Source organism: Protopterus annectens, chromosome 7.part1 (assembly GCF_019279795.1).
Source record: "Protopterus annectens isolate FY-2018-M chromosome 7.part1, PAN1.0, whole genome shotgun sequence".
Lineage (NCBI taxonomy): Eukaryota > Metazoa > Chordata > Ceratodontiformes > Protopteridae > Protopterus > Protopterus annectens.
Genome location: NC_056740.1, coordinates 230,389,040 through 230,415,590, shown reverse-complemented (window position 1 = coordinate 230,415,590; position 26,551 = coordinate 230,389,040). Strand labels below are relative to the sequence as shown.

General features: G+C 39.0%; 1 protein-coding gene across 1 annotated transcript in view; it reads right to left on the bottom strand.

Moving 5' to 3' along the window:
* Nucleotides 1-26,551, bottom strand: part of PCSK6 (proprotein convertase subtilisin/kexin type 6) — a gene marked incomplete in the record, with an annotated part of 1,289,931 nt that overhangs the window by 180,275 nt on the left and 1,083,105 nt on the right. The window contains 1 exon segment of the mRNA XM_044078680.1: nt 6,125-6,212. Coding sequence (XP_043934615.1) covers nt 6,125-6,212 — 88 coding nt within the window.

Below are 26,551 nucleotides of genomic sequence, written 5' to 3'. Positions count from 1 at the left end.
GAATGGAAAATATAACAAAAGAGGCTACAGTTCTGAAGATGTTTATGAAATATTTGTATGGAAGACATGAATTCAGTAGTAGGAACTCAGAGAATATTACAGATTATTTCACAGGAATGTGCATTTAATTGAGAACTTTGACTCACATTCAAGAACTATTTCAGATCATGCACCAATGATTGCGGAGATAAAAAATATAAGGTAATGAAGTAAAGACAAAACACTGGTGCTTCCCTGCATACCTTTTAAAAAAGAGAGGAAGTTAAGGAATGGGTAGTAGAAACTATTCAGGCATTATTATGGAAAAATAGTAAGTACTCCAGAAGTTATAGCTACTGATGGTGAAAAAATGAAAGTAAAGTTTAAAAACAGGGTAGAAATAAAAGGAAAAAGATATGGTTAAGAAGTAACTAGAACTATTTAGAAGGGCTGATAAAAGTTAAAGTATTACAGAACAAGGGGGGTCTTGAAGAAGAGGCACTATTGCAAAGTGCTAAAGAGAAAACATGGGAATACTTGCATGGTATGCACAAGCAACTGTTTTTTGACAACTCCACAGCACAAAAACATCTGGCACAATGACTTAGGCAACAGAAAATAGACAGGGTTGTTGCCAAACTTAAGAAATCTATAACAAGAAAAATAATAAGAGATGTATAATGCAGTGAAGTGGGGAAAATCAAGAAAAAGCACAAATGGAAATATTTATGGAAGACTTCAATATGCCAAGGTTAGAGGTAGATAAAGTTCAACAAGTAACAGTCAAGACAGAATGAGATGAAATAAAAATGGCAATGTATAACCAATCTGTAAGAAAATCTCCAGGAATAGTTGGAATTCTGGTGGAAGTTAGTATTGAAGAAAGTGATATCTGGAAGGCTTTGTTTAACAGTATTTTAAAAAGAGGGGAAGAACCAACATAATGGAGAAAAATATATTTTTAATTGTAATACATAAAGATGGCGAAGACCCATCAGATCCAGCCTCATATAGGCCCAATTCAATTTAAAACCAAGATTATGAACTGTTTATGTCTACAAGGTTGGCATGATGGTTAAGGTGCTTACCTTACATACACAAGGTGCAGGGCTTGATTCTCACATAAGGTAATTAAGCTAGGCTTAAAATGGTCCACAAAGGCCGTTAGCCTAGTACTAATCTATGAACCTATGAACATATAATGACAAAGAATGGCAAAGGTGTTGCCAAAATTGATAGAGATGGATCAATGTGGTTTGGAGGAGGGGAGGAAAACATCTGACAACATTAATAGAAAGATGATCCAGAGGGAGGCAGAATGTAAGAAAATACAACTGACGACACGTCTTGATTCAGAGAAAGCATTCAACAGAGTAAACTGGGATTTTATGAGTAGAGCAGTGGAAGCATTTTGTATTTTCTGATGCAATAAAAATGGTAATTAGGAGAATATATGAAGGATTGGAAGCAAATGTCAAAGTGGGAGGTTTCCTTTATTAGAAGTTGCATCTGAAGATAGAAACCAAGCAGGGTGTTGTCCTTCCCATTTTTATTTGCGTTACATTTAGAACCATTGGCAAAGACAATAATGGACTGAAATTCAAGGATACAATTGGCATGGTATTTAAGAAAAGTTGGCTTTATCTGCAGATATTTTATACCCAATAAGACCAGAAAAGGACATCTCAGTGTTGTGGAATATTCTGAGACAGTTCCATTTTTTTGGGATATAAAATTAATGAAGATAAGAAAGTCTATAGCTGTAAACTGTGTACACACAAACTAGTTCAGCAATACCCATATGTATGGGAACAAAATAAAATTAACTGTTTAGGAGTATGGGTTAAAAAGGATGCTGTTATGGCAGATAAAGATATGTGGGAAGAGACTAAACAAAAGATAATATAAAATCAGACACTAAGCTCTTGTCTATAGATATCGATAGTGAGATACAAGCAGTAAACTGTGTTTAGCGCTTTTAGTTTTATACACAGGTCAGGCATATTTATCAACCAGAGAAGTTGTAAATAGCAGTTAATAAAGATTTGAAGGATTTTATCTGTGAGGGGAAGAGTCAAGTAGGATAAGCTAATCCATCCAACAGAACAAGGAGCTTTAAGATTACATGATTTGAAGAGATATTTTAGAGATGCACAGTTAAGCCTCATTAAGCTGAACATAAGCAGACGGCTATAATTCAAAGTGGACAGGAGTGATGATGTGGTGAACTCAAGAAATAAGGAAAGAGTTGGATCCCTAAGGAGAATAACAGTCATACAGAATATTAAAGCAGCAGAAAGTACACCAACATTTAAGCCAACACAGAAATGGAGAAAGGAGGTTCTGCTGATAGAGATGACTGCAACTAGGGGTACAGAGAATAGGCAAGAGGAGGACAATTTGCTGGAGGGAGCTGGCAAAGGAACCAAGGTATTGGGGACAAATAATTAGTGAGGGGAAACTAACAGAATGGGAACAGGCCAAAATACTTTTGGACTGCAGACTAGAGACTGCCTTCCCTATCAGGAATTGATATTAAAGTATAGGCAAAACAAAAGGGATAGGGGAATCCAAAGTAAAAGATTTGCACTAGTTATATTTTTACTTGAATCAAGAGGAAAAGCTGCTGTTAAAAAGGAGATAATTACTGGGGCATATGAAATATTGCATAACTATAAGACTCACAGGACGCCAGAAAAGATTAGGAAGAGAAATTAGATAAGCAATTCACAAAGAAACAATGAAAGGATATATGTATGGCTCACACATATACAACAAAGTCTAGAAGATTTAGGATTGTTTGCCTAGAAGTGTTTGCACATGTACTTTTATACCCCAAGAAAACTGCAAAGAATTTTTCCTCAGTTAGATTGCAAATGGAGGTGTAATGTGGAATAAAGATATTTGGGAGAATTTGTTTTCACTGTGCAATGAGTTGGCAGACTTTAAATATTTCCCTACAGATTACCATGTCAGAAATTCTGGGTGACAAATGAGTAACTAAGGAAATTATTTGGCTGAGCTAGGATGCAGGATCTGAACTATCTTGACAGAGTAAAGCCTTGTTAAGTTTAATTCTGGTGGCTGCCAAAAAGCAATTAATAGGTGGTGGCAATCAAAGTCTAAATCAACCATGCTTGAAGGAGTGAATACTGTAACAGAGATAAAGGAACAGAAGTGGGATCTCTAGGAAAGGGTAGGATCAAATTACATAGAACAAAATGGAATTTGTAGGAACAATACATGCAGAAAAAATGAATGAGGTTTAAGAGAAGGCAGGAACTGAACAGTTTATGTCATGTTGGCTTGATTACATCATATAAAATATGTGATGTATTTGTGAATTTCAGCTTCTTAATATGGTTTGATTACTTTTATATAAATGTAAGTTTGCTTGTGTCATAAGTGACAATTCAATAAAGTTGTTATAAAAAAAACAGTTTAACACAGCTCCTCTTAATCAGTGCAACTTAACTTTGAAACAAAAATATTGCCAATGAATTACTACATGGTGTACAACTGAACAGGAGAATTAAAAGAATAAAACTTGGCACTTTCTTAGTAACCCTTATTTGCTACAATCCCTGGTCTGCATTAGATATAAAACACATTGTTCCTAGCAAGACAGGCACCCCTTTCAATAGGGCTAATTATGTTTTTGATCACATCATGATGTTTCAAGCATTTTGTCTCCCTTTTGACTCAACTCATCAAAACTATAGAATTCAAGCAGTAGGACCTTAACATGACAAATGACTTATAAAAGCACAACCAACTTCATAAATGTTTATCCTCAAACTAAATCAGGTTTCTGCTCATTTTCTAATTCACATGTCTGTACATTTACACTACAAATTTTTTTTTTTACTATGCCTTCAATGGACAGCAGGGGACGAGGGTTATGCAGCTCAAATCCACAGCAATTGCACCCAAACATGTAAGCACCAGAGTGACTGTCCATAGGTGCCTAAAAACCAATGTTGTACACTACTGCCTTGAATTATGAGACCAACACATATACCCAAACAAGTTGTACATTGTTAGTTCCAGAAAAAGGTTATAATCACCGACTCTCTAGGATTTCACTCATCACAGTTTGAGCTCAGTAACTGAGACTTAAAACCTTTTCTCAGAGAGCAACACACACACCTTTTCCTAGAAGGAGTTACTTACAACTCTCAGATGAAGGTACAACCTTACTTATATTTATGTATGCTACTAACAGACTATTAGTCTGATGCAAATACTGGATAGCAACAATCAAATCAGGGCTGTGGGGATACGCATCACTAGGAAAATAAGACCTCAGACATAAAATTTACCCGATTAATACATAAAAGCAATTTACTATTACAAAGGATGCAATTATCCAAACAAAGCAGCACTTCAGTTGTGCAGGGAATAAAAAATAAAATTGTTTTGCGTGTGGTAGTCCAATGACAGAAAATATCTAAATGGATCTATAGTTATTTCCAAGTAATTATGGCTAATAACTGGAACCTCAGGATGTAAATGAAGTCCAAGTCTAAAATCAAAATATGATGAAGCAGCTTCCTGCCTGTTAGGGCTCAAAAAGTACAAGTAATAGTACTAGAAAAAAGGACAGAAGCAGCTGTGATGAAGTACACTTCTGTTTGGTTGTACAGATTTTTCTGAAAGTCCATACAACAGTCTCAGACAACAAAAAAAATACAGCAGTGCTTCTGATACAGTACACTCCATAACAGTTACAGACTTATTCAAAGACAAAAATAATCTAGTTTTCTTTTCAAATAAGATGCAGAATGTTCATACATCCGTTTATACTTCACAAATTTCAACATGTCCAGCTGACATGCACTCCCTTCCTATATTAAGGAAACATGTTCATGGTATATGAAAATTTGAAACTATATGCATATTATGTAACTGACAGCCATTTGAAGTTTCTACTGTTTTGCCTAAATGGACAGATGTACAATATAAATGAGCAGAGTGCGGTAGCAGGGGATGACAAAAGCAGTAGCCAAAAGGAAGTTTGGTAAACTCACTAAACATTTTTAGCAAGAAGAATGCAAGACTCATACGTGCTTCACTATAGAACAAAATACAAATTCTCAGTGCTTAAACTAAACAGGAGCACATGTCAGTGTTTGTCTACTAGAAAAAAGGTTTAACAAACTTCATCAGTATACCAACAGCCCTTGAAATGCTTTTTGTCTAAACTGCCAACAACGATTATAAGCTGGAAACTAACACGGATGCACAATAAATGAAAACCGAAGTTAGAATAAAAATACGTTCTTTAATAGACCGTATAGTAACAAACTAATAGGTATTAAGCGCTTTCATCCACACTAAGGCGGACTTCATCAGAATCACCTTAGTGTGGATGAAAGCACTTAATACCTATTAGTTTGTTACTATATGGTCTATTAAAAAACATATTTTTATTCTAACTTCGGTTTTCATTTATTGTGCATCCGTGTTAGACTTTCCAGTTTACGTTGGGTGGTGTTCTGTTGTTGGCAGGTGGCTTTGTGGATTATTTAATGATTATAAGCTGGATATCTGTTTGAAAGTGCTTCATTTATATACTGTGAAGTACTTTATTGGCATACCAACTGCGTTTTACAAAATTTCTTGACTAGATCTCCAATGGTACTTACAAACATTTCCCATTAATCCTTTTCAGTGCCTTTATAACAGCTATAAGACCACTCTGAAGTCAGAGACTAGTAAGCAAATTGGCAGAGCATCCCCTTGCACAGCAGGTGGGCTGTGACTACCAACTGCAAAATGGCACGGAACAGCAGGAAGAGGGGGGTGAATGAAATAGTCACGAATGAATACATTTTGGGAAGTGAGCTGGAAGGATGGTGAAAAGAGGAAGGTAGTTATTATGTGGATTAGGGGCGAGTAAGAAATGGTTTGCAGAACACTTAAAGGCAGACCTGTGAGTGAGGGCAAACTGAAGCTTTGTTCAGCAGATGGGCAGAACCAGAGAAAGCAAAAAAGAAAACAAAGCTTGAAGAGGACAAAAACAAAAAGGGATTAGTATAGAAAGCAGTACTGAAAGGCACATACAGGAAGATGAAAATGGCATTTCTAAGATTGCTTGACAGCTACAAGAACTACTAACAATAAATAAATATCACTGCATTACCTGAATCCTGCTTTGCATTCAGTACATGTTTCTGGACTTTCATTACACTTGCTGCAATTGCTGGCACACTGCAGACACTGTCGCTGCCCTATAAAAGATAAGTCAAATGTGGTTTACAGATCTTTGATAAAAATATAAGCAAAAGGATATAATGCTTCAAGGAGCATGGTATGCTGCAGCACACAATAATTAATAAACTGTCTGACTTATTTGACATTAACTTGTAGCCACCAAAGAACAAAACTGTTCAATAAACACAGATCTGAAGTCATCATACTGCATAGTTAACATCATCAGGCATTATGTTGGTGGATATTATTGGAATAGAAGTGCATAAAATGCTTAATACACTAAAAGAAGAAATTAATTTTCAACACAGGAACAATTCAGGAAACAAATGTTGCCAGCAAAATAAAAAAAACTGCTGCTAGGGTTATCAAAGGCAAAACAATGGTTATGAATTTGCCATCCTATTTACCATTTGCGTGAATGGCTATGTTTACATTCTTAGTGAAGTCAGCTCTATATCTGGGCACAAACTATTAAATTAAGTCTATACAAGCATTATTTACCATTAACCTGCAGTGTGTTTTGTGCAAAAGAAAATGCTGTTTCTGGCCTCCTTCTAAACAGTCTGAGCAAGAGTGCTGTAGTTTTTAACACTGGTTGAGAAGTATGCTCAGATGAGGTGGCATGCAGAGGCAAGCGAGTACACAATCACAGAGAAACAGAGGACAGTCAGACAGATGCATTATACAAAGCACAAGAAGAAATATAAAAACATTTAAAATGATTTTCTGAAGTGAAGAGAAAAATATACTGAAATGAGAGGTGGTGAAGAACGGAACATAAAAATGACAGCGGTATTAAAATTACTCTATGCGATACTCCAAAAAGAAGTAGAGTTACCTAAAGTACATAATCTAAATATACTGGATAAGGGAAGAAATAAGGAAATTGCCAGAAACAAAACACCTTGAAATTTAATGAAAATGTCACAAGTGAATCAGAATGGGTTCATCTTAGAATTCCAAAGAATAAGGGTAGAAAGCAGTGACAGCACAGACTCTAATAAATCTCAGAAGGATGGCAGAGCCCTGGAAAGAAGCCACTGGGATTCTGCTTCAAAGAACCTATTTAGACTATTAGACTATACTTTTTTTTTTAAATAATTTTCTCAGTCACCTGCTATACCTCCAACAAGCACAGGCTTTGCAGATGTGGGTATTTAACTCTATTATCCCCAAGGGTGTTAAAGGAATAACAATTTTGGAATGTGAACTATGCTCTTGCTTATGCAAACTACTACTGCTAGTCTCCCTTTACTATCTGTAGCCTTGCTGGTATCTTCTTCATCCCTACTACGAAAAAGTCCACAGTGGTCAGCTCCTTTCCTTCTCTTACCTGCAGGATAGGTAAAACTGGCTTTTTGCCACAATCAGTTGTATTGATTCATGACATCTCTTGCTCTCTCATTTTTTTTTTTTTTTACACCAAATATACACTTAAACAAGGTTTAAAGTTAATCATTTAATGAGTAAACAATGATTTAAGAATGTCTGTAGAAATACTTTTCAAATGAAATTGTATAAATTGGCATATTTTTTTAGAAATGGAATGTGCAACCATATCACTGCTAGAGTAACTCTGAGATTGCACTATTGCAGAGTAAAGAAAACACGATATTCTATAAAAAACATCTAGGCCATTTACTCTGAGGTACTGCAACCAACTAGTCCGTTTATTCTGAGGTACTGCAATCTCTAAGTCAACATAATTGTGGGTTGCCTCTCCCACATATGGAAGGAGGTCCCAGTGCAAAAGCAATACTATTAGTCATAGCCCTCAGCAAATTAGGGACAACTCTCAAAACAAATGGAGACAAATCCAGAAACAGACACTCTTTTAAAATGTTAGTGCTAATAAACTTGAGACATTGAGACAATAAAAGAATGTGAATTAAAATACATTCCCCATGAAGTAAAAAGTTTATAACTCAAATTATAGTTATTTATTAAGTGTAATTTACCACCTTTTCTGCAAAAGTCACCAGTTTTAGGATGGATTAGGAGGGACAGAACTAAAATTTGCATCAAAAACAGGGACTTCTGAAAAATCAGGGATAGTTGAGATGAATACTATTAGTTTTCCACTTCTTGTGGCACAGTGAAACTTTGCTCATTTCAGTGTTCAACTATTCACATGTCACACAGGAGTAGCATGAATTAGTGGTCATGCACATGTATGAATTATATGACTTGGGTTTTACAGGTAGCAAGGCTGCTGGTTTAGAAAATATAATCAGAATCAGAGAGAGAGACCGCTGTAAGAACAGGATTTTATACAAGTAGCAGTACTTCTTCCAGTACAAGTTTTACCTTTTGCTGCTTTCCTTTACCGTAAAGGAACATTTATAGCAATGCTCATTTCTTTGCTTTCAGGATTCTTTGCGTTTCCCCTTTTCTGGTTTATGCTGTAAACTACTCCATTCATCACCTCATATGTCTTGTCATTTTTTTTGTTTCAGTTTACAGCTGACTTTGGATCCCCTGGCTCCCTCTACAGGTTCATTTGTTCAGTGACTTTGCCCTGGGAAGCACTCCCATATATCCTTTAGCTGAATGTGTCCCGTCCTTCCAGAAGGAAAGAACCTCTTGGACAACACAAGCTATGTGATCCTCTCCGAGTCTGGGAGGAGAGACAGGGAACTGGAATCATCATACTGTGGCCAAGATGATTTTCTGTAAGCCTTATATCCCAGCCCTATGTTCCAAAGTCAGAGTCAGGCTGGGGGGAAGCAATAAGGAGCAACTCGAACTTGTGCCCCACTCTGGGCCTGTATGGTGGCTATATTAACTCTGTTCTTATACCCTCCAGTTCTAAGTCCTCTCTCTGAAATCTACTACAGACAAAGAGAGAGAGTGAGGCATGTCTCTGCCCCCTGGATGGGCACACTCATCATTCCCCTTTCCTGGCACCTTCAGATGCCAGAGCGGATAATCAAACTCTGGTTGTCTGAGTCACAGTCAGGGCTTAATCCCCTCTATGTCACTGGGATAGCCAAAATATGTTTTTTTCATTTTGCTATCAAAATGAGCAAATGTAATACCACAGAATATTTGAAAAATATCACATTCAGTGGAGTAAAACTTCAGTTATAATAGCTTCCTGAGTCATTATTCTAACTTGCTAAATACAGACATACAACTGCATGATGACATGTCATGAATTCATTATATCCTCTAGATGGTTCTCCATTGCTTGGGACACTGGCTGGGCCTAGGTCATAGTGGCTCTGCAGATAGAAATCCATCACTATACAACAGGCTGCCTTAGTCTATATTTTTTCTAAACAGATCACTTGTTTATCATTTTACAAAATGCATAATAATTCCTTGGGGATGAGGATGTTCCTTCCTATAACATTACATTAATAAAAATTAGAAATGACAGATCATAGCTCCCACAAAACACTCAGCCAGTCAAAATGAACCATTACATGCTGTAACAAATGAAAACATTATGAGAAGCACTGCAAAGAATGGTTCACTTATTCTGAATGGTCACAGCACATTGGTTTAACCAGGCTAACCGGTCAAACTATGTTATCATAACCTTTTATATGAAGTCTGAGGCTTGTACAAAGACCTTCATAGAAATGAAAACAGAGAGCTAGCTAGTGACAACCACCAGCACAAGAAGGCTAAGTCAGTCCAAAGACTGGGGTATAGTATGAGAGATACATGGGTCATGATGCCCTAATCAAAAGAACATTCAATTTTATATGGAAAGTAGTAGCAGAAATATATATATATATATATATATATATATATATATATATATATATATATACACACACACACACACACACACACACACATACATACACTTTTTGGGGGTGGAGGTGAGAGGGTGCTGGCAAACCACAGGTTCATACATTAGTACTAGGCTAACTGCCCTTGTGGGCCACTTTAAGCCTAGCCAATTACCCCATGTGAGAATCAAACCCTGCACCTTGTGCTTGTAAGGTAAACACCTTAACCATTATGCCAACCTACCACCAGGCCTGAAAATGTGAGTTATTTAAAGTGCTAGAGGAATACAGAAAAATCTCTGTGTATGCGCTAGGAACCGGGTCTCAATTTTTAAATTTTTGGGTCTTGTAATTCAGAAAAGCTGGGGGGGATTGCACATTCATAGGTATATACTAGGCTAATGACCACCAGGGCCTTTTTGAGCCTAACCATGCATCCCAAATGTATCCAACAAATTTGGTGCCCCAGATTTTTTTCAGGCATGTGCTAAGGCCTGTGTGGTCAAACATTTACATGATGCCTCTAGCCATTAGAGACATAGATGACAGACCATGGGTAAATTTTTTATTTACCATCCACTAATCCATTTAATACTTGTATGGGGGTCAGGGAAAACCTCTGCTTTACATATGGGATCCTGTTCCAGAGAAAGGGTATTCTTTGAGACACATTCTTGTCCCTCCAACATAGCCTATTTATGTCACAAGCAAGGTTTAAAGTCTTGGATTGTGTAGCTTTGATGGTATTTGTCTTAATGGATATGCAAGAAGTCAATCATGGTGGGATCCAGGGAAGCACTGTATGCCAGGCAAATCACCCCTTAATAGTCTGTAGGAGACAGAGTATAGGGAAAGAATTTTGAGGTGATCCACATAGGACATGTTGTTATCCTCCTGTATTCTTCTTGTGAGTAACCTCTGTGGATGTTCCACTTGTTGCATGTCACCTGATTAGCTACATACTGAAAAGGCACTGTACTCAGTGACTGGTCAGATGAGGGCAGAGTACAGTGCAATGATAACCTCCTTGGACCTAGATGCCATACCCTTGCTTAGACATTGAGCAATATAGAAAGATTTCATTACTACCTTAGACACATGTTGGTCAAAAGCCAAATTATTGCTTACATGTGCTCCCAAATGCCTGACTACTATGTCTACTCTTGGCATCGAGTAAAGTGCATTTATGGCACTAGTTATTTATCTATATTAACCCTTTCTGAAAGATTTTAGGGTCATGGAGGAATTGTAGGGGTCTATATTACCTTACTGAATGTTAAAATCACAGACAACTAAAACACCGACACGTAAATATCGAACTGCAACATCATCGAAATGTTAAAATGCTGAAAAACAAAATACCGAACTGTTATAGTTGGCAACACTCTGTTTAGTTACGTGGTACATAACTGTGGCATTCTGTACAAGTTCTAAAGCAGTTCTCCAAGTTATTTAAAACAAAACTTTAAATTTCAAATGTTATTTAAACAAAATTAATGTAAATGTTGTTAATTTTGTTTTGAATAAAGCTAAAACATGCTGTTAGTTTGGTACAACTTTGTAATGTACCGGTCCATAACCATTGTGATAATGTAATACAAATATAACATATAGTACACCCTTATAGACAGATATATATCTATATCTTTATATATATATATATATATATATATATATATATATATATATATATATATATATATATATATAGAGAGAGAGAGAGACAGATATAGATAGATATAAAAGCCATGCTTTTAAAGGTGTAGTAGTACTAAATTTATAACAGAATGCAGGAAATAAATGCACAAAATAAATGCACGAGCATCAAATACATACAGAAGTTTATTTTTGACAATTTATGCATAGTTTACTTCCTTGTACATATCACAAGTGGTTATTTACTTTGTTTTTCACTACATTTAGTGAAGGTGAGTCATATAGTTATTTAATTTTGTTTTATTCTCTACCAGCAGACAGAACGGGATGTTGGCCAAATATGAGTGTTTGATATTTTGCTTTACAACATTTTAGCATGTCGGTGATGTTGCAGTTCGATGTTTATGTGCGGCGTTTTAGTTGTCGGTGATTTTAACATTCGATCAGGTAATAGACCCGAATTCTATGACTGCACCCAGTTTGCAATCATTTGTAAACTTGGCCTGCCAGAGGCCCTTAATATGTTGGCCGTGACTTCTGAAAGGTAGGTGACACAGGAGAAGCATCAGCAGTGAGCCCAGAGGGATTTTGCTAGTGACTAGCCTCTATGAAGTTGGACTCCCCTGTCCTAACTTCCTGTGTCTTATCTGAGAGCCAGCCTGCATTTCCAGCTTGTAACAGGGGGATTTATGTCCAACTTTGTGAGTTTATTTACAATTTCTGAATGGGGTACTGTATCAAATGCCTTAGCCAGGTCAAGGTAGGTAGTATATACTATTTTCCCAGATCCATTGCCTACCTGACTGAGTAGGCAAGATTTTTCCAGGGCAAAATTGAACTGGGTTGGATCCAGTGTCTTGAAGTTTCCAATGTCATTATTAATAATTTTGACAACAATTCTTTACATGGCTTGGAATACGAGAACTAGTCAGACTAATGTAGTTCTCAGGGTCCATAGAAGGTCCACCCTTATGCAGAAAGATGACTGTTGCAGTTATCCATTTACATGAGATCAAGCATGACTTGAGGCCAAGGTTAAATAGTATCTCCAGTGGTCCTGACAGGACATGTTTTATGCTATTTAAGAAGTATCCTGGGATATTAACAGAGCCCATTGATGCAGTATTCTTGGCCTTGGAGAGTGCATTAATGGAGATAAATTTCTCAACCAGCAGATTTGCTATAACATCCATCTCTGTCTAAGTGGCTCCATTCACAATTAGCTCTGCTCATTGTTGAATTCAGCCTTTCAGGTTATGCACACAGTTAAAGAAAACCTTGTGGTTGCCCTTGGCCTGGGAGGCTATTTTTACCTCAAAACTAGCTTTGGTAAACCTGAATTGCCCTCTGAATTGTTTGTTTAGATTGATGATAGAGTTTTTATCCTACTGGGTGTTGTATTTCCTGACTTTTACTATGACTTCTGTCCTTTTGTTGTACAGCCTACTGATGACTGGATTCTACCAGGGCAGTAAGTTTGGGCCCGCAAGCCTCAAACTGAAATACCTGTATTTGGGAATCCATCACTCTACAGCTACGCCACATTGGCCCATCCACTCCACCACTATTCCACTCCTCTGGCATACAGTGATCTCAAAGATAGCATATTTACCAACTGTAGGATGGGAGGGAAGCCCATGTATGAGGATGGAGAGAGTATAGCCTTTCTACAAAAACACTGGATCCACTACATCTCCTCAAAAACATCTGCACTCAAGTCACAATTGCCCAGAAAATGTTTGCAAGTACCCTCATTAACAAAAGTTCATTGTCTTGCATGCCACTTGCCTAAGTGACTGCAGCCACCTAATCTACTAGCCTTTTCTCATATTAAAACTGCCCACTACATCCTCTATACCCCAGACAGATGTCTTGCCACCAGCAAGTTATTAAACTGATTTACACCCAGAGAACTGAGCTCACTAAACTGAAGTACAGCTGTGTAAGATCTTACCATAATGGTAGATGTCCTTCTCTTCACTGTTGCAGCATTCTTTACAGTAGGGATGCCCTGCCTTGGGCAGCCAGATGCCCGGCCAGTATACCAAAGCCTTCAGGTTGTAATGGGTACTCCGTAGGTCACATGTATGCTCCCTGTGCATGGCATAAGGCAGGTTAGGCATAAAGGTGATGTCCAGATGTACTATCCTCAGAACTGAAAAGCACCAGTAGGAACAAATGTCTAAGGATACTAACAGACAACAAGTACATTCAGAAGGAAAAAGAACCAGGGGGAGGAGGGAGGGAGTGAATACTGCAACACTGAAGAGAAGGAAATCTACTGTTATGGTAAGATTTTATACAACTGTACTATGTCCTTCCATATCATTGCTGCAGTATTCTTTATAGTAGGGATCCCCTGCCAAGGATGGCCTGATGTCTGGCCAGTAAACCAAAACCTTTAGTTTGTTTTAAGGTATGCTGAACATCAGATGTATGTTCCTCACAAAATGTAGGGCATAAAGGTGATGCACAGACTTACCATCCTCAGAACTGACAGCCCCAGTAGGAACGCCAGTCCAAGTAGAGACGAGGTAAGCAGTACATCCAGAAGGGAAAATGATCAGGGGGAGGAGGGAGGGAGTGAATACTGCAACAGTTAAGTGAAGGACATCTACCTTAATGGTAAGGTCTTACACAACTGTACTAGGCCCTTCCATATCACTGTTGTGGTATCCTTTACAATAGGGAAAGTGCAAAAGCTCAGGAAGAAAAAAAAAGAGAGAGGAGGATGGACCAGCAGAGCTCTCTAGGAACCATGAAGAATGGCCTCAACAAAGTAATCTCTATCTTTGGATATCACATCCAACTTATAGTGCTTGGTAAACGTTTGCACAGAAGTCCAGGTAGGTGCTTCAAGAACAGAGTTAGTATTCAAACCCTTGAAAAAAAGCACCAGAAGCCACAGGTCTAGCAGAAAGAGCCTTAACAGAAGAAGGAAGTCTCTTACCATGAAATGAATAACAAAAAAAGATGGCTTTAGAAATCTAAGAAAGTTTGCTTGGAAACAGCCAATCCTAAAGACCTAGGATGAAAAGAAACAAAAAGCTGATCAGATTTACGAAAAGGCTTAGTCTTAACCAAATAAAATCGGAGTAGTCTATGCATATCTAATGTGTGCAACACCTTCTCAGTGGCATGTTGCAGAGAAAGAAAAAAGTGAGCAAATTAATAGACTGATTAAGGAACAACTAAAACTACCTTGGGTATAAAAGAAGATTAGTATGAAGGGACACCCAGTCTTTATGAAGCACCAAAAAAGGAGGACAAGCCATAAGGACTTGAAGCTCAGACACCAGTGTGGCAGAAGTAAGGGCCAACAGAAGTACAGTCTTCCAAGAGCAATGTTACAAGGAAGCTGAAGCTGCAAGCTCAAAATTAGCCTGGGTCAATTTTTCTAAAACAAAATTAAGATCCCAGGGAGGGGGGGAACAGACTTCCTGTGATTCCTAATATGAAAGACACCTTTAAGGAATTGCTTAGCTTTAAATCTAGAAGCTAAAGGAGGTGTTATACAGTCAGACAAGCAGAAATAGCTGATAAGAAGGCCTTAACAGAAGAATAAGCCAAGCCAGCATTGAGCAGTTCACACAGATAAGAGAGAACCAAAGAACATCCACAGAAAGTGGATCTAGGTTATGAGAAAGACACCAAACAGAAAACCTCTTCCATTTGGATAGGTAGGATTTCCTAGTAGCGGGTTTCCTGGCCTCCTGCAGGACCCTAAGCATGTCCTCAGAAAAATGGTGTATACGGAATCAAAATTAATCACACCCAGTGTCAGTTGCAGAGTGGACAGATGGGGATGGATGAGAGATCTCGTCTTGTGTGAGAAGGTCCATCCTGTGAGGTAGCTCGTGGTGATTGCTCTCGGCTAAATGTAGAAGAGGGAACCAATACTGTCTCAGCCAAAAGGGAGTCACCAACACAATTTTGGGAGCATCTGTTGTATTTTGAAAAGGACTTTTGGAATGAGTGAAAGGGGTAGGGAAAGCATAAAGGAACACCCCTTCCAAGAAAATGAGAGGGCATCCACCTTCCAAACCAGAGGACCTGAGACTCTAGCAGAAAAATAGCAGAAGTTGTCTGTTCAGAAGGGAGGCAAAAAGATCCCAGTGGTGGACAATGTCCAGAAACACATCCCTGTGAAGCATCCATTCATGGGATTGAGTTATGGACCCGCTCAGAGTCTCTGCCAAAATGTTTTGAGCTGAAAAGTAAACTGCCTGAAAAGTCACTTGATACTGGACAGCTAGTTCCAACACTAGAAGTGTCAACCAGCAAAGATGATGAGACCTTGTTCCCCCATATGTTGACATACCACATCACTGTAGCATTGTCTGTAAATACCTTGAGGTTCTGGGGAGAAAAGAGGATGAAAGGTCTGAAGAGCCAGCAGAAGGGCTCTTACCTCTGACGTTGATGTGGTCTTTCTGTTGATGAAGCAACCAGACTCCCTGCACCTTTAGGGAGCCTAAAGCTGTTTCCTATCCCATGTCTGAAGTATCTGTGAACAGCTCCCAAGAAGGAAAAGGTGGACAAAAAGGGAGCCCCGGATTGACAGTCAACTGCTGTATCCATAACTGAAGTTCCTGCTTGAGACATGGAAGAGGAGGAACTAAAAATCCAAGGGGATGAGAATGCTGAAGCCAAACTAACTTTAGAAATCATGGAAGTTCTCATGTGAGTTTGGCAAAAGGGAGCATAGGAATGGTAAAAGCCATGAACCCCAGAGCTCTTAGAAATCTCCTTGCTGTTACAGGGGTCCGAGGAAGAAGGGAATGAAAAAATGAAATGTGAGTTAGGGCCTTGGGATGAGGCAGGGATGTCAGCACAAGAACAGTCTGGATTCTGCACCCCAGAATGACATGATTTTGAAGAGGAGTCAGAAAGGACCTTTTAAAATTTATAGTGAACCCCAGGCTATGCAGAAGAGAATCTGTAAAATGAAGATTTTGAAACAAAATCTCTGTAGAAGATGCCTGAAATAGACTGCCATCCATGTAGGGAAAAACTTGGATCTTCCTTAGCCTGCAAAAAGCAAGCAAGGATGATGCATTTGGTGAATACCCTTGGGGAAGTACAAAGGCCAAAGGGCAAAGCAGAGAACTGAAAATGCCAGGAAGCAACAGAGAATTGTAAAAACTTCCTGAAAAGCGAGTGAACTGGGATAAGAAGATAAGCATCCTTGAGATCCAGAGATGCCAGATAAGCCTGAGAAAGCAGAAGAGGGAACAAAATCTGAAGGCCCAACATTCGGAAAGAGGGAGACTTCAGAAAAATGTTCGATGAGAGGTCCAGAGTAGGTGTCCAACTGCCCTCTTTGCTGGGTACCAAACAGATTATGGAAAACTCCTTCCCCACTCTGGAAAACTGCAACTTCCTGAATCGGTCCCTTAGTCAAGAGATCCCGAAGCACCACTGGAAGGAAAGGCAAGTGTTCCTGGGGGTGGGGTTTGAAGTGAGGAATGCCCATAAAAGGGGAAGATATTTCCAGAACATGAAATACCCTAGATGGATAATGGACAGAACCCAGGAATCCTGAGTAATCTTTAACCAAACAGGAAGAGAAAGCAAAAGATGAAGAGAAAGAGAAATGTGGCTAAGAAGAACAGAATAGTCACACAGCACCTAGTTTGTCAGGAAAAGGAGACTTATGTGGTACAGAAGTTTGGGTAGCTTTTGCAGGAGGAGCCCGCACCCCACCCTTCTTACCCTTGGAAGAGGGGAGGACGAGACTGCTTAAAAACAAAGGCTGGCTTACTGCAGTAATTTCTTTGAAATTTAGGTACAGGAGAAACAAAAACATATTTAAATTCCTGCAAGGACTTGCCCTTGTCCTGAAGGGATTTAAATCGGCAATAGCTTCACCAAACAAGTGTTTGCTGCCCAGAGGAGCATCCATCAACTTAGCCTTAATATCATCAGGCAAAGGTTGAAGCTAAAGTCAATAATATCTCCTCATCACAGAGCCAAAGGTGATCCAAAGGCAGCGACCATAGAAGAAGCATCTGCTGCATCATAACTGCACTTGATGGAATGGTGAGCCACCTGGGACAAAGTCCCTAACAGAGGAAGAGCAGAGGCTTTCCTTCAGAGTCTGGGAGATCAGAAATTACCTGATAAGCCCGAGAAAGAAGAGTCAAAGTGTACTTGAACACATGGATCTGATAACTGACAGCCTTAAAAGCTAAGGGGCAGAGGTTACCTAGCCTTTCCATAGTTGTGCTGTCTTTATCACAAGGAATTAACTTAGTAGAAGGCACAGTGGTTACCATTGTCGCTTCTCAGCAAGAGGTTCTCTGGTTCGATTCTCGGCTGGGGTAGCTTTTGTGTAGTCTGCATGTCCTCCCTCTGTTCGCGGGGGTTTCCTTCAGGTATTCCAGTTTCCTCCCACATTCCAAAAACATGCATCTGGAGCATTTCTCCACAGGCCTCCTCTGAAAATGGGCGTTGTCCCAGTCGGAATTTCCAGGTAAACAAATGACTGATTGGCAGATAGATTGATAGAACAAACTGAGATGGTTTGTTAGAAGCCACAGACACCACAGAAGGGTCAGCAGAAGGGCACCAATATAGAAATTTACAGTCCTCAGGTTTCTAAAGGGCAGGGAGTCCAGAGCCTTAGATGCAGTATAAAAGGCATCCAACAAGGCCGACAAAACAGGAGGAACAGCAGAAAGTCTAGGAGAGTCCACATGCAGGAGCTCGTAATACCTCTTCTGTACCTCAGAAGCCTGGGGTTGTGCCCCCAAAAGAAATTTTCTCAAAAGGAGTTCCAGGACTACTAGATTCCTCTTCCTCAGACACACAGTCTAAAATGAGAGAGAATCTGATGAATAAGCAAAGGATTCCTCATCTGAATCTATCTACTCAAAGCAAGTCTGTCACCTAGGCCTTTTAAGGGGTGTGGAGGACCAAGGGGGGCTGAAACCAAGACCCCATGAAGAGGTTTAAAAGCCATAAAAGCATTAAACAACCCCGAAGTACAAATCTGCCATTCATTCTGTGGGCCCTCAGGAGCTGGAGAAACATGCTTAGTCTTTTGCTTTTTCTTCAATTGGATGTCCGCCTTATAAACCTTAGAAGGCTCCAACCCTGGATGGCATTCAAATGTAGTAGTCGGAACTTCTTCCCCGACTAAAATCTAAGGAACACTCCTAGGCCCTTCAGAAATAATCAGCCACAGTTCCCCTGAACATCCAAAGCAAACATCTGCAAGGCCTCTACGGACGTGCATAATGTTGGATCCACGCAGGCCTCTGAAATGGTCATGGCAGAAGAATCCAACAGTAAGTCAGGTTAAACTCTGGTCTTTCACTTGCCTCAGGAGAAACATCCAGTAGAGGTTGAGCAGCAGAAGAATCTGACCTAGGCTTCTTGACCTTCTTCATGGAAGGCTGTCCCTTGGTGCGGGAAGTTCCTTCCATAGTGTCTTTAGCTATAAGTTTAAGATGTTAATTCTCCAAATACAAGGCCATGGAAGAAAGCTGACTAGGGAGTGTCTGAGGAACAAATGTCTTACAAAATGAAGAGGACATATGGTTGTGAGAAGCACAGACAAAATAAGCACTGCTTGTGACCGTCTTTATTGGGAATCTGTCTCCAACACTCACATTTACCTTTCTTGGATGACATGATGCCCCAAAAGAAATACAAAAAATAAAAAGATAAGATCAGAAAACTCCAATGGGGCACTTACCTGAAACAGCTTGGTGGACCAACAATGGAATGGGTGTTCAGACCGATAATCAGGAGATGACATTCGGATTGGTGGCAGAGTAGTTCTGAGTATGGTATGTCTGGACGATAGCTATATGCCCTATGTTACATAAGAAGCATACGTGTGATGTACAGAATACCTTGAAGCAACCTAAAGGCTTTGATATAAGGGCTGGACATTGGGCTGCCCTTGGCAGGGATCCCTATTGTAAAGACTACTGCAACACTGAAACAGAAGGACATCACCGATTACTCGCTCACTCTAAAAACCATAATGGTGACAGTCTATACTCTGTGCATGTTGCTAGTGTAAATCAGTCTAAGCAGATATCAGAATTATCTCATCTTATCTACAATTCAAAATCTCTTTGAAGACATAGCTCTCAAGCAAATGGTTCAGCACCTAACCTAATTACCAAGACAGTTTCTTATTCTAAATCTTATCCTATTTATAAGTTACTATCCCAATGAAATCATACCTTTCAGAATAATACTGCCCTTGTATTATCCCCATTACTCATTTCCCCAAGTCATTCAGTTAAATCAAAATAGCACTATAAAGTCTAATTCTTAAACTTTTACTGTAATAAGCTCCTGATTACAGGTCTTTAGTGAATTTAACTAATCAGTTAAGATACACAGACGCTTTTACTTGATTTTGTATGTGTTAATAGTATAGCGGGAGTATATACACTCCCTGTAAAACTGCTGAATACTCCAACATGTGAGCTATGCACGCTGTACATACTATGTTCTGTAGGTGTGTCAGTTTAATATGGTGTAAAGACTATACAGAGTATGTAACACATCTCACCTGTTAAGTTAAATAAATCTGTGTGTTACTGTGGATCTTTACTGACAACTTATTCAAACATATGTAATGTGGAACTGTTCTTTCTAGTCCGCTGCTTAAAAGGGCCTTTGTCCAGTCAGACTTTCCCAGTAAAAGTTAAATAAATGCATAAACACATTATTGCTTGTAATGGACTGACTGAGTACTGAAATGGTTGCAGCCTACATATTCAAGCTTGTCAAGTTATGAGCACATTACACTTAATAAAAATACTAAAAAAATTTGTTTGCAAAGGGGTAAACCCTCTCTATTCCACCTTTTATCACTTCAAAGTTGTTCCATTTTTGAGAACAAAAAAATTACTAACAGACCAAAAAAAAAAAAAGCCTGACTTGCTCTTTTTCTGGGAGGCTTAATGACCTCAGCATATACAATATGTTGCTCTCTGAGCAATTGAGTCATAGCTCCTATGTGATGCAAGCAACAGCAAGTTTAAGATACTCATGTGACTGATATGAGCAGGAGTGTTAAGCAACTGACTAAGCCAAAAGCTAAAAGTTTTAAAAATTACAGTAAAAATTTCAATCAAATATCGGTCAGTAACCACATGACAAGGAACAGGATGACACAGTGTGATGATTCCAACTAATGCATGGAGGGAGTGAGGCACTCTGCAAATGGTTACCACACTGGGAGACCGTTAATGAGTCAGCCTATTGGGCTAAAATATTAGATGCCTGTGCAAAGTGGCTGACCTAGTCCATATCGGCAAAGTGCTTTCTTCCATTTTAATTTACAAAAGCAAAATGTTGTAGAACAGCAGAGTGGCACAGGCTAATAACAGTAATGTGCAATCTGAAGAGGAGTATGCAACCATGAGTGTGTTACTGAAGTGATAGTAACACGGATGATGTTTTATAGTAGCACAACTCTAACAGCATAGTAATGATGAGTTGGAGTAAGGCTGATCAGTATTAATTTGCAGTACAAGGATCTGGGTAGGAAACAATTTGAGTTACAAGTACTGATGCAGGAGGGGAGGGTGGTTATTGCTGGGATAAAAAAAATTGGCTAGTGACAAGACGGAGTGGGATATAGTGGTGTCTGGTGATGCTACTCAGGAATGAGAGGAGGAGGGATAAAGTAGCAAAATGTCTAAAAATAGATGATCAGATCTGATTTCAGAGGGGTTTACACAACTAACTTGTGCCAGAAAGAACAGAATTCCATATTTAGTTCTCATAAAGGTAAAGGGGTTTATGGATATCCAGGTCAAGGCACCATTAGCCAGCAGTGATCACACAAAAGTGGTTTACAGTGATGGAATAAGGTCTCAAAGACAAGGAATATGATGTGGAATTCTAGCATAGTGGATTATATTCAGCTGTTAATAAGGAACAAGAAAGAGTTAAGATACTGGCAGCAAACTGAGGGAGTAAGCAAGCTGTGGGAATAGGTCAAGGAGGCAGATGTCAGGGTTATGAATATGTGTGCGAGGAACAAGCAAAAGGCAGAGACAGGAAAAGGTCAATCTGCCTACCTAGAATTGTGAGGCTAAGAATTAGGGCAAAAGGTACAGCCCATGGGAGGTACATGAGGTACAGTGTATGAACGCTAGCAGAAGCACAACAAAGGTACAAGTTGAAAAAGAGTTGGAACAAGGAAGGGGAACAGTTTTTACTATTTTTTGCAACAGTTTCAAAAACTGAATCTCAAACTGTTTTCATTATAAAAACATACCCCAAAAAGTTTACTGGCAGCTTTCTGTTTTCTGCACTGCTTTCCTATTATTGCCATCATAGATTTGTTTAGGCTACGTGACATACACTTGCTCAGCCACACTTTACAGCAATTCAACAAAGCTGCTAACAAGAAGGAACTCACCATTTTCAGTATAATGCAGTATGCATAATTAATAAGAACCTAATACAGTCTCAAGGTTTACACTTGCTTAGAAGTTATTAGCAAAGACTGTGACTACACCTATATGCTAATTAAGTAACCTCAGGTTATTTGCCCTGAATAAGTAAATGCAAAGACATTTAAAAAACACACCCATTTCCAAGAAATGTGTAAATTTGCTGAAGTTAATCCTTAAGTACGTGCTAAATAATATGTGGAAATGTAAGTGCTTTTTCAATTGCACAATTTTTCAGTTTTGTAAGAATGCTGATATGCACAAGCACATTAAGTATTTAGGTGGCGCACAGTTTTGATATTAATTTTAAAAAAGATACAGGGATTTTATGTGTTTTGTACAGGGGTATCCTTATGTGGACATCCTGTTGGCTTCTGTAAAGAGTAGAAAGGGGGTCATAGGAAAGACTGAAAAATGAGAGACAAAAAGGGAAACACAGAAAGATCACATCAAGAAGATTGTGCTGGAGGAGGTGGGGGAAGAGAGCAGAGGTACTATGATTTTGATGAGGGATAGTCCCCACTCTTGCTTTTCAATTTTTTTTTTAATGTTAATAGAGTAGTTTGAGTAGGAGGTAGGTTAGAGGGTGTTGGGGAGAGGATTAGGGAAGGAAAGGGAATGAAGAGGAGTTGTGCTCTGGAGAACTTCCGATGCTCAGAACCTCAATAGCTTCCTATGCCTAATGGCGTTGTAGTGGAGGACCCTGATGTTGAAGGGGTGGCGACCTTTGATGGCACAGTGGTCAACACTGATCAGGGCAGTGAATCCTGAACCCACTGAAAAACATCCTGGAAAGGCTGAAGATATCTTTCCATTCCTGCTTCACCACATTCTCAACCATGTCCTAAAGCCCACCTCTCTGAGGCTTGACACATTGCTACATGCCAGGGTGCTTACAGTACCAGCGTTGCTGCACTAACCCTGTAAAGATGTTCCTGGATGGGTAGAGGGTGAATCCTCCTTGATCTGGAAGAAATGCGGTTGGGCTGCTCCTAAGGATTCTGGACCAGCAGAAAAATGAACAGAAATGGGAGAGAAAAAATGAAAGACAAAGGAATGCATAGTTAAAATAAGAAAGAGTGAGGGCAGACAGATAAAGAATTGGAGACAAACTGACAATGTATTACATCAGTGCTATATTTATTAACAATTATTTTTATTTTTATTAAAACTTTATTCAGATAAAATGAAAATCTGGGAAATGGCTATCGAAACATGGAAAATTTGTATATTGCTATGAAGTCATGGTGATTTATACAGTTACAGTTCTCAAATAAAAATGAGATATGCTGATACAAGTTAAATGGTTATACATTTGACATTCCTGACTGATATGGTTTGTGCTGAAACAGTGTACCAAAATCACTACTTTTACTGTGTATGAATTAGTTCTGTACTTATAATTATGAGAAGGAAAAAAACAGAAAAAAATATTGATTGCATTTTATTAATGGAAATAATGTGTTTGCATATTCAGGAACACCCTCAGTCAGCCTCACGTCTCCTGTTCTCTTGCACTTTATCATTAAGTAATTTCCTCTTCCGCTATATAGAGAACACAGAGTATGGCTGCTTACCTATCTCATATGTGTGTGTTTTACAATACTTCTGACATCATCATGTTTACTATTCAGCAAGGCACTGAAGTTATTTTTGCAACTGCTTAATTTGCATGTTTAGTTCAGTGTACTTTTCTATTACGTTTTGCAATCTGCTTTCATTAAGCAGAAAAATAGCAAAACACAGATTTTCCATACATTTTTTGTATCCAATATCTATCTGTGCTAGTAAGTATTTCTTAAATGCAAGTTGAACTAGGACTGCATGTTGTTACATTTTTGTGTCTATACAGCTCATCTCTTTGGGGATGTAGGTAATTTCTGCAATTTGTTTATACAATTCCATTGCAGTTTCTGCTTTCCATGCTGTCTTACATACTCTACTTGCAGTTTTAAGATGATGTGAATAAGCTCTGAGCAATACACTTTTACCTTTCCCTCAGACAAGCAGAGCACAAGCTCTAAACATACACACACACGCGCACACACACGCACACACACACACACACACACACACACACACACACACACACACACACACACGCGCACACACACACGCGCACACACACAATGCAACAATTGAAAGAATGACGTCCTTCCAGTTTAACTTGCATTAAACAAAACATTTACTGTTCCAGATGAATTTGCTATAAATATTTTATGGCTATGTGTGTTTTGATAATTTGCTGCATAATAAATGCAAACCCTGAGCTATTCGAAAAAGAACTAAGAGCTTGCAATTGGTCTCCCTTAAAACACCTCCCTTTAGAAGAAGCCATCAATTACTTTAACTCTAACTTCCTTGCCATTGTCAACCAACACGCTCCAACCAGATTAATTAGAATTAAAACCAAGTCTGCCCCATGGCTTTCCAAAGTAACCAAACACAAAATGCACCTTAGAAATAAACATTGGGCCAAATGGAGAATGACTAAAAACCCTGTTGACCAACAAACCTTTAGATGGTTAGGAAATGGCACTAAGAAAGCTATACTCTCTGATAAAAGAAACTACTACCTACAATTTCAACAAACTAACCAAAACAACCCACAAAAACTCTGGACTAGCATTAACCAATTACTCCACCCAGGTCAATCCACCACACCTAACCCTCAAAATACTGACCATAATAATCCCCATGAATACAGCCAATACATTCAATACCTTCTTTTCTAATACTATCCAAACACTAGCTAGTCAGCTATCACCTAATAGCTTCACTTTACCTTCCTATAACTCTACCTCACCCCTCCTTTTCATTTGCAACCTTGTCCCAACTACATATATTCTAACCCTCATACAAAAAGCAGACCAACCACCTGCTGATTTTCTTCAGCTATCAGCCAAAGCTATAGCATATCCCATTTCCATTCTGATCAATGGGATTATTAACGAAGGTCACATACCTAGCTTATGGAAAGTATCTCATATTACCCCTTCCAAAAAGGCGGACACTCCATTGAGTTCTCCAACTACTGCCCCATTGTCCTTCTTTCACCTTTGGCAAAGATCATGGAGAAATGCATCCACAGGCAATTACTTGACCACTTAACCCAAAATAACTTACTTTACAGCTGTCAACATGGTTTCAGACCTTCACAATGCACTACCACTGCCCTCCTTTCTTTTACAGATTGCATAAACAAAAAACACAACCTTAATAACCTTTCCTCGGCACTATTTATTGACATGTCCAAAGCATGTGACATGGTTAATCATCAGATTCTCACACAGCACTACCCCTGCCGTCCTTTCCTTTACAGATTGCATAAACAGAAACCGTAACCTTAATAACCTTTCCTCAGCACTATTTATTGACCTGTCCAAAGCATTTGACATGGTTAATCATCAGATTCTCATCAACATACTCTAATCCCTATCATTAGATGCACCTTCCATAAAATGGTTCCAGTCCTACCTAGATAAAAGACAACAGGCAGTAATTTGGCATAAGACTCTTTCTACCCTAGGTGCCCCTCAAGGGTCCATACTAGGACCTCTCCTCCTCAACATTTATTAATGACCTTCATCTAGCCATCCCCCAAGCCACATGCATACAATATGCTGATGACTCCACACTTATATGCTCAGCCAAATCCACATCTGAACTTCTCTCTCTTACCCAGAAGGCATTTAACACAGTTGAACAATGGTTCACACAGCGTTGCCTTATTTTGAACCCCCAAAAAACAAAACTCCTCCTCTTTAATCTGACTCACAAGTCCTCTCCATTTGATTTCTCAGTCAAATCCACCAATGGTACCATTACATCACCAGACCCAACCACCAAACTACTGGGTATCACCATTGATAACAATCTGAACTTTGACATCCATATCAACAATACTATAAAAACTGTCAACAAAAAACTTGGCTCCCTCCATAGGATTAAACCTTACCTTTCCCCCACAGCTAGAACAACCATGGCTCACACTCATCTAATCTCTACACTCCTCCATGCCTTACCCATTTATCTAAAAATAACATCAGCAAACTGGAAACTTCCTACAATAACATTGCTGGATTTGCAACAGGAAACCCTTACAGAACCCACCGTTGCATAAATATAAAGCAGCTTGGATGGCTGGAACTACAAAATGTGATTAAATTCCATCAACTAACCATTGCCCACAAAACTCTTTATAAACCTTCCAGTACTCCTATTCTATCTACCCTCATCACCCCATGTACAAATCTGAAATCCCTACATTCCTCACACAAACATCTTCTACACACCTCTAAACCTAACAAGGCTGGGGAATCTCTCTTCTCTAATGCTGTTGGAAAAACCTGGAATCTTCTCCCCAGTGACCTTTCCTCTCTTCCCTCTCCATCACTCTTCAAAAACAGACTGAAACTCTACCTTAGAACACACTGGTTGTGCCCCTGTACTAAACCTGACTAGGCATCTATCCATCTGTATTAACTTAGCTCTGCCTATCCCAGACTACTCATGAACTGTTAT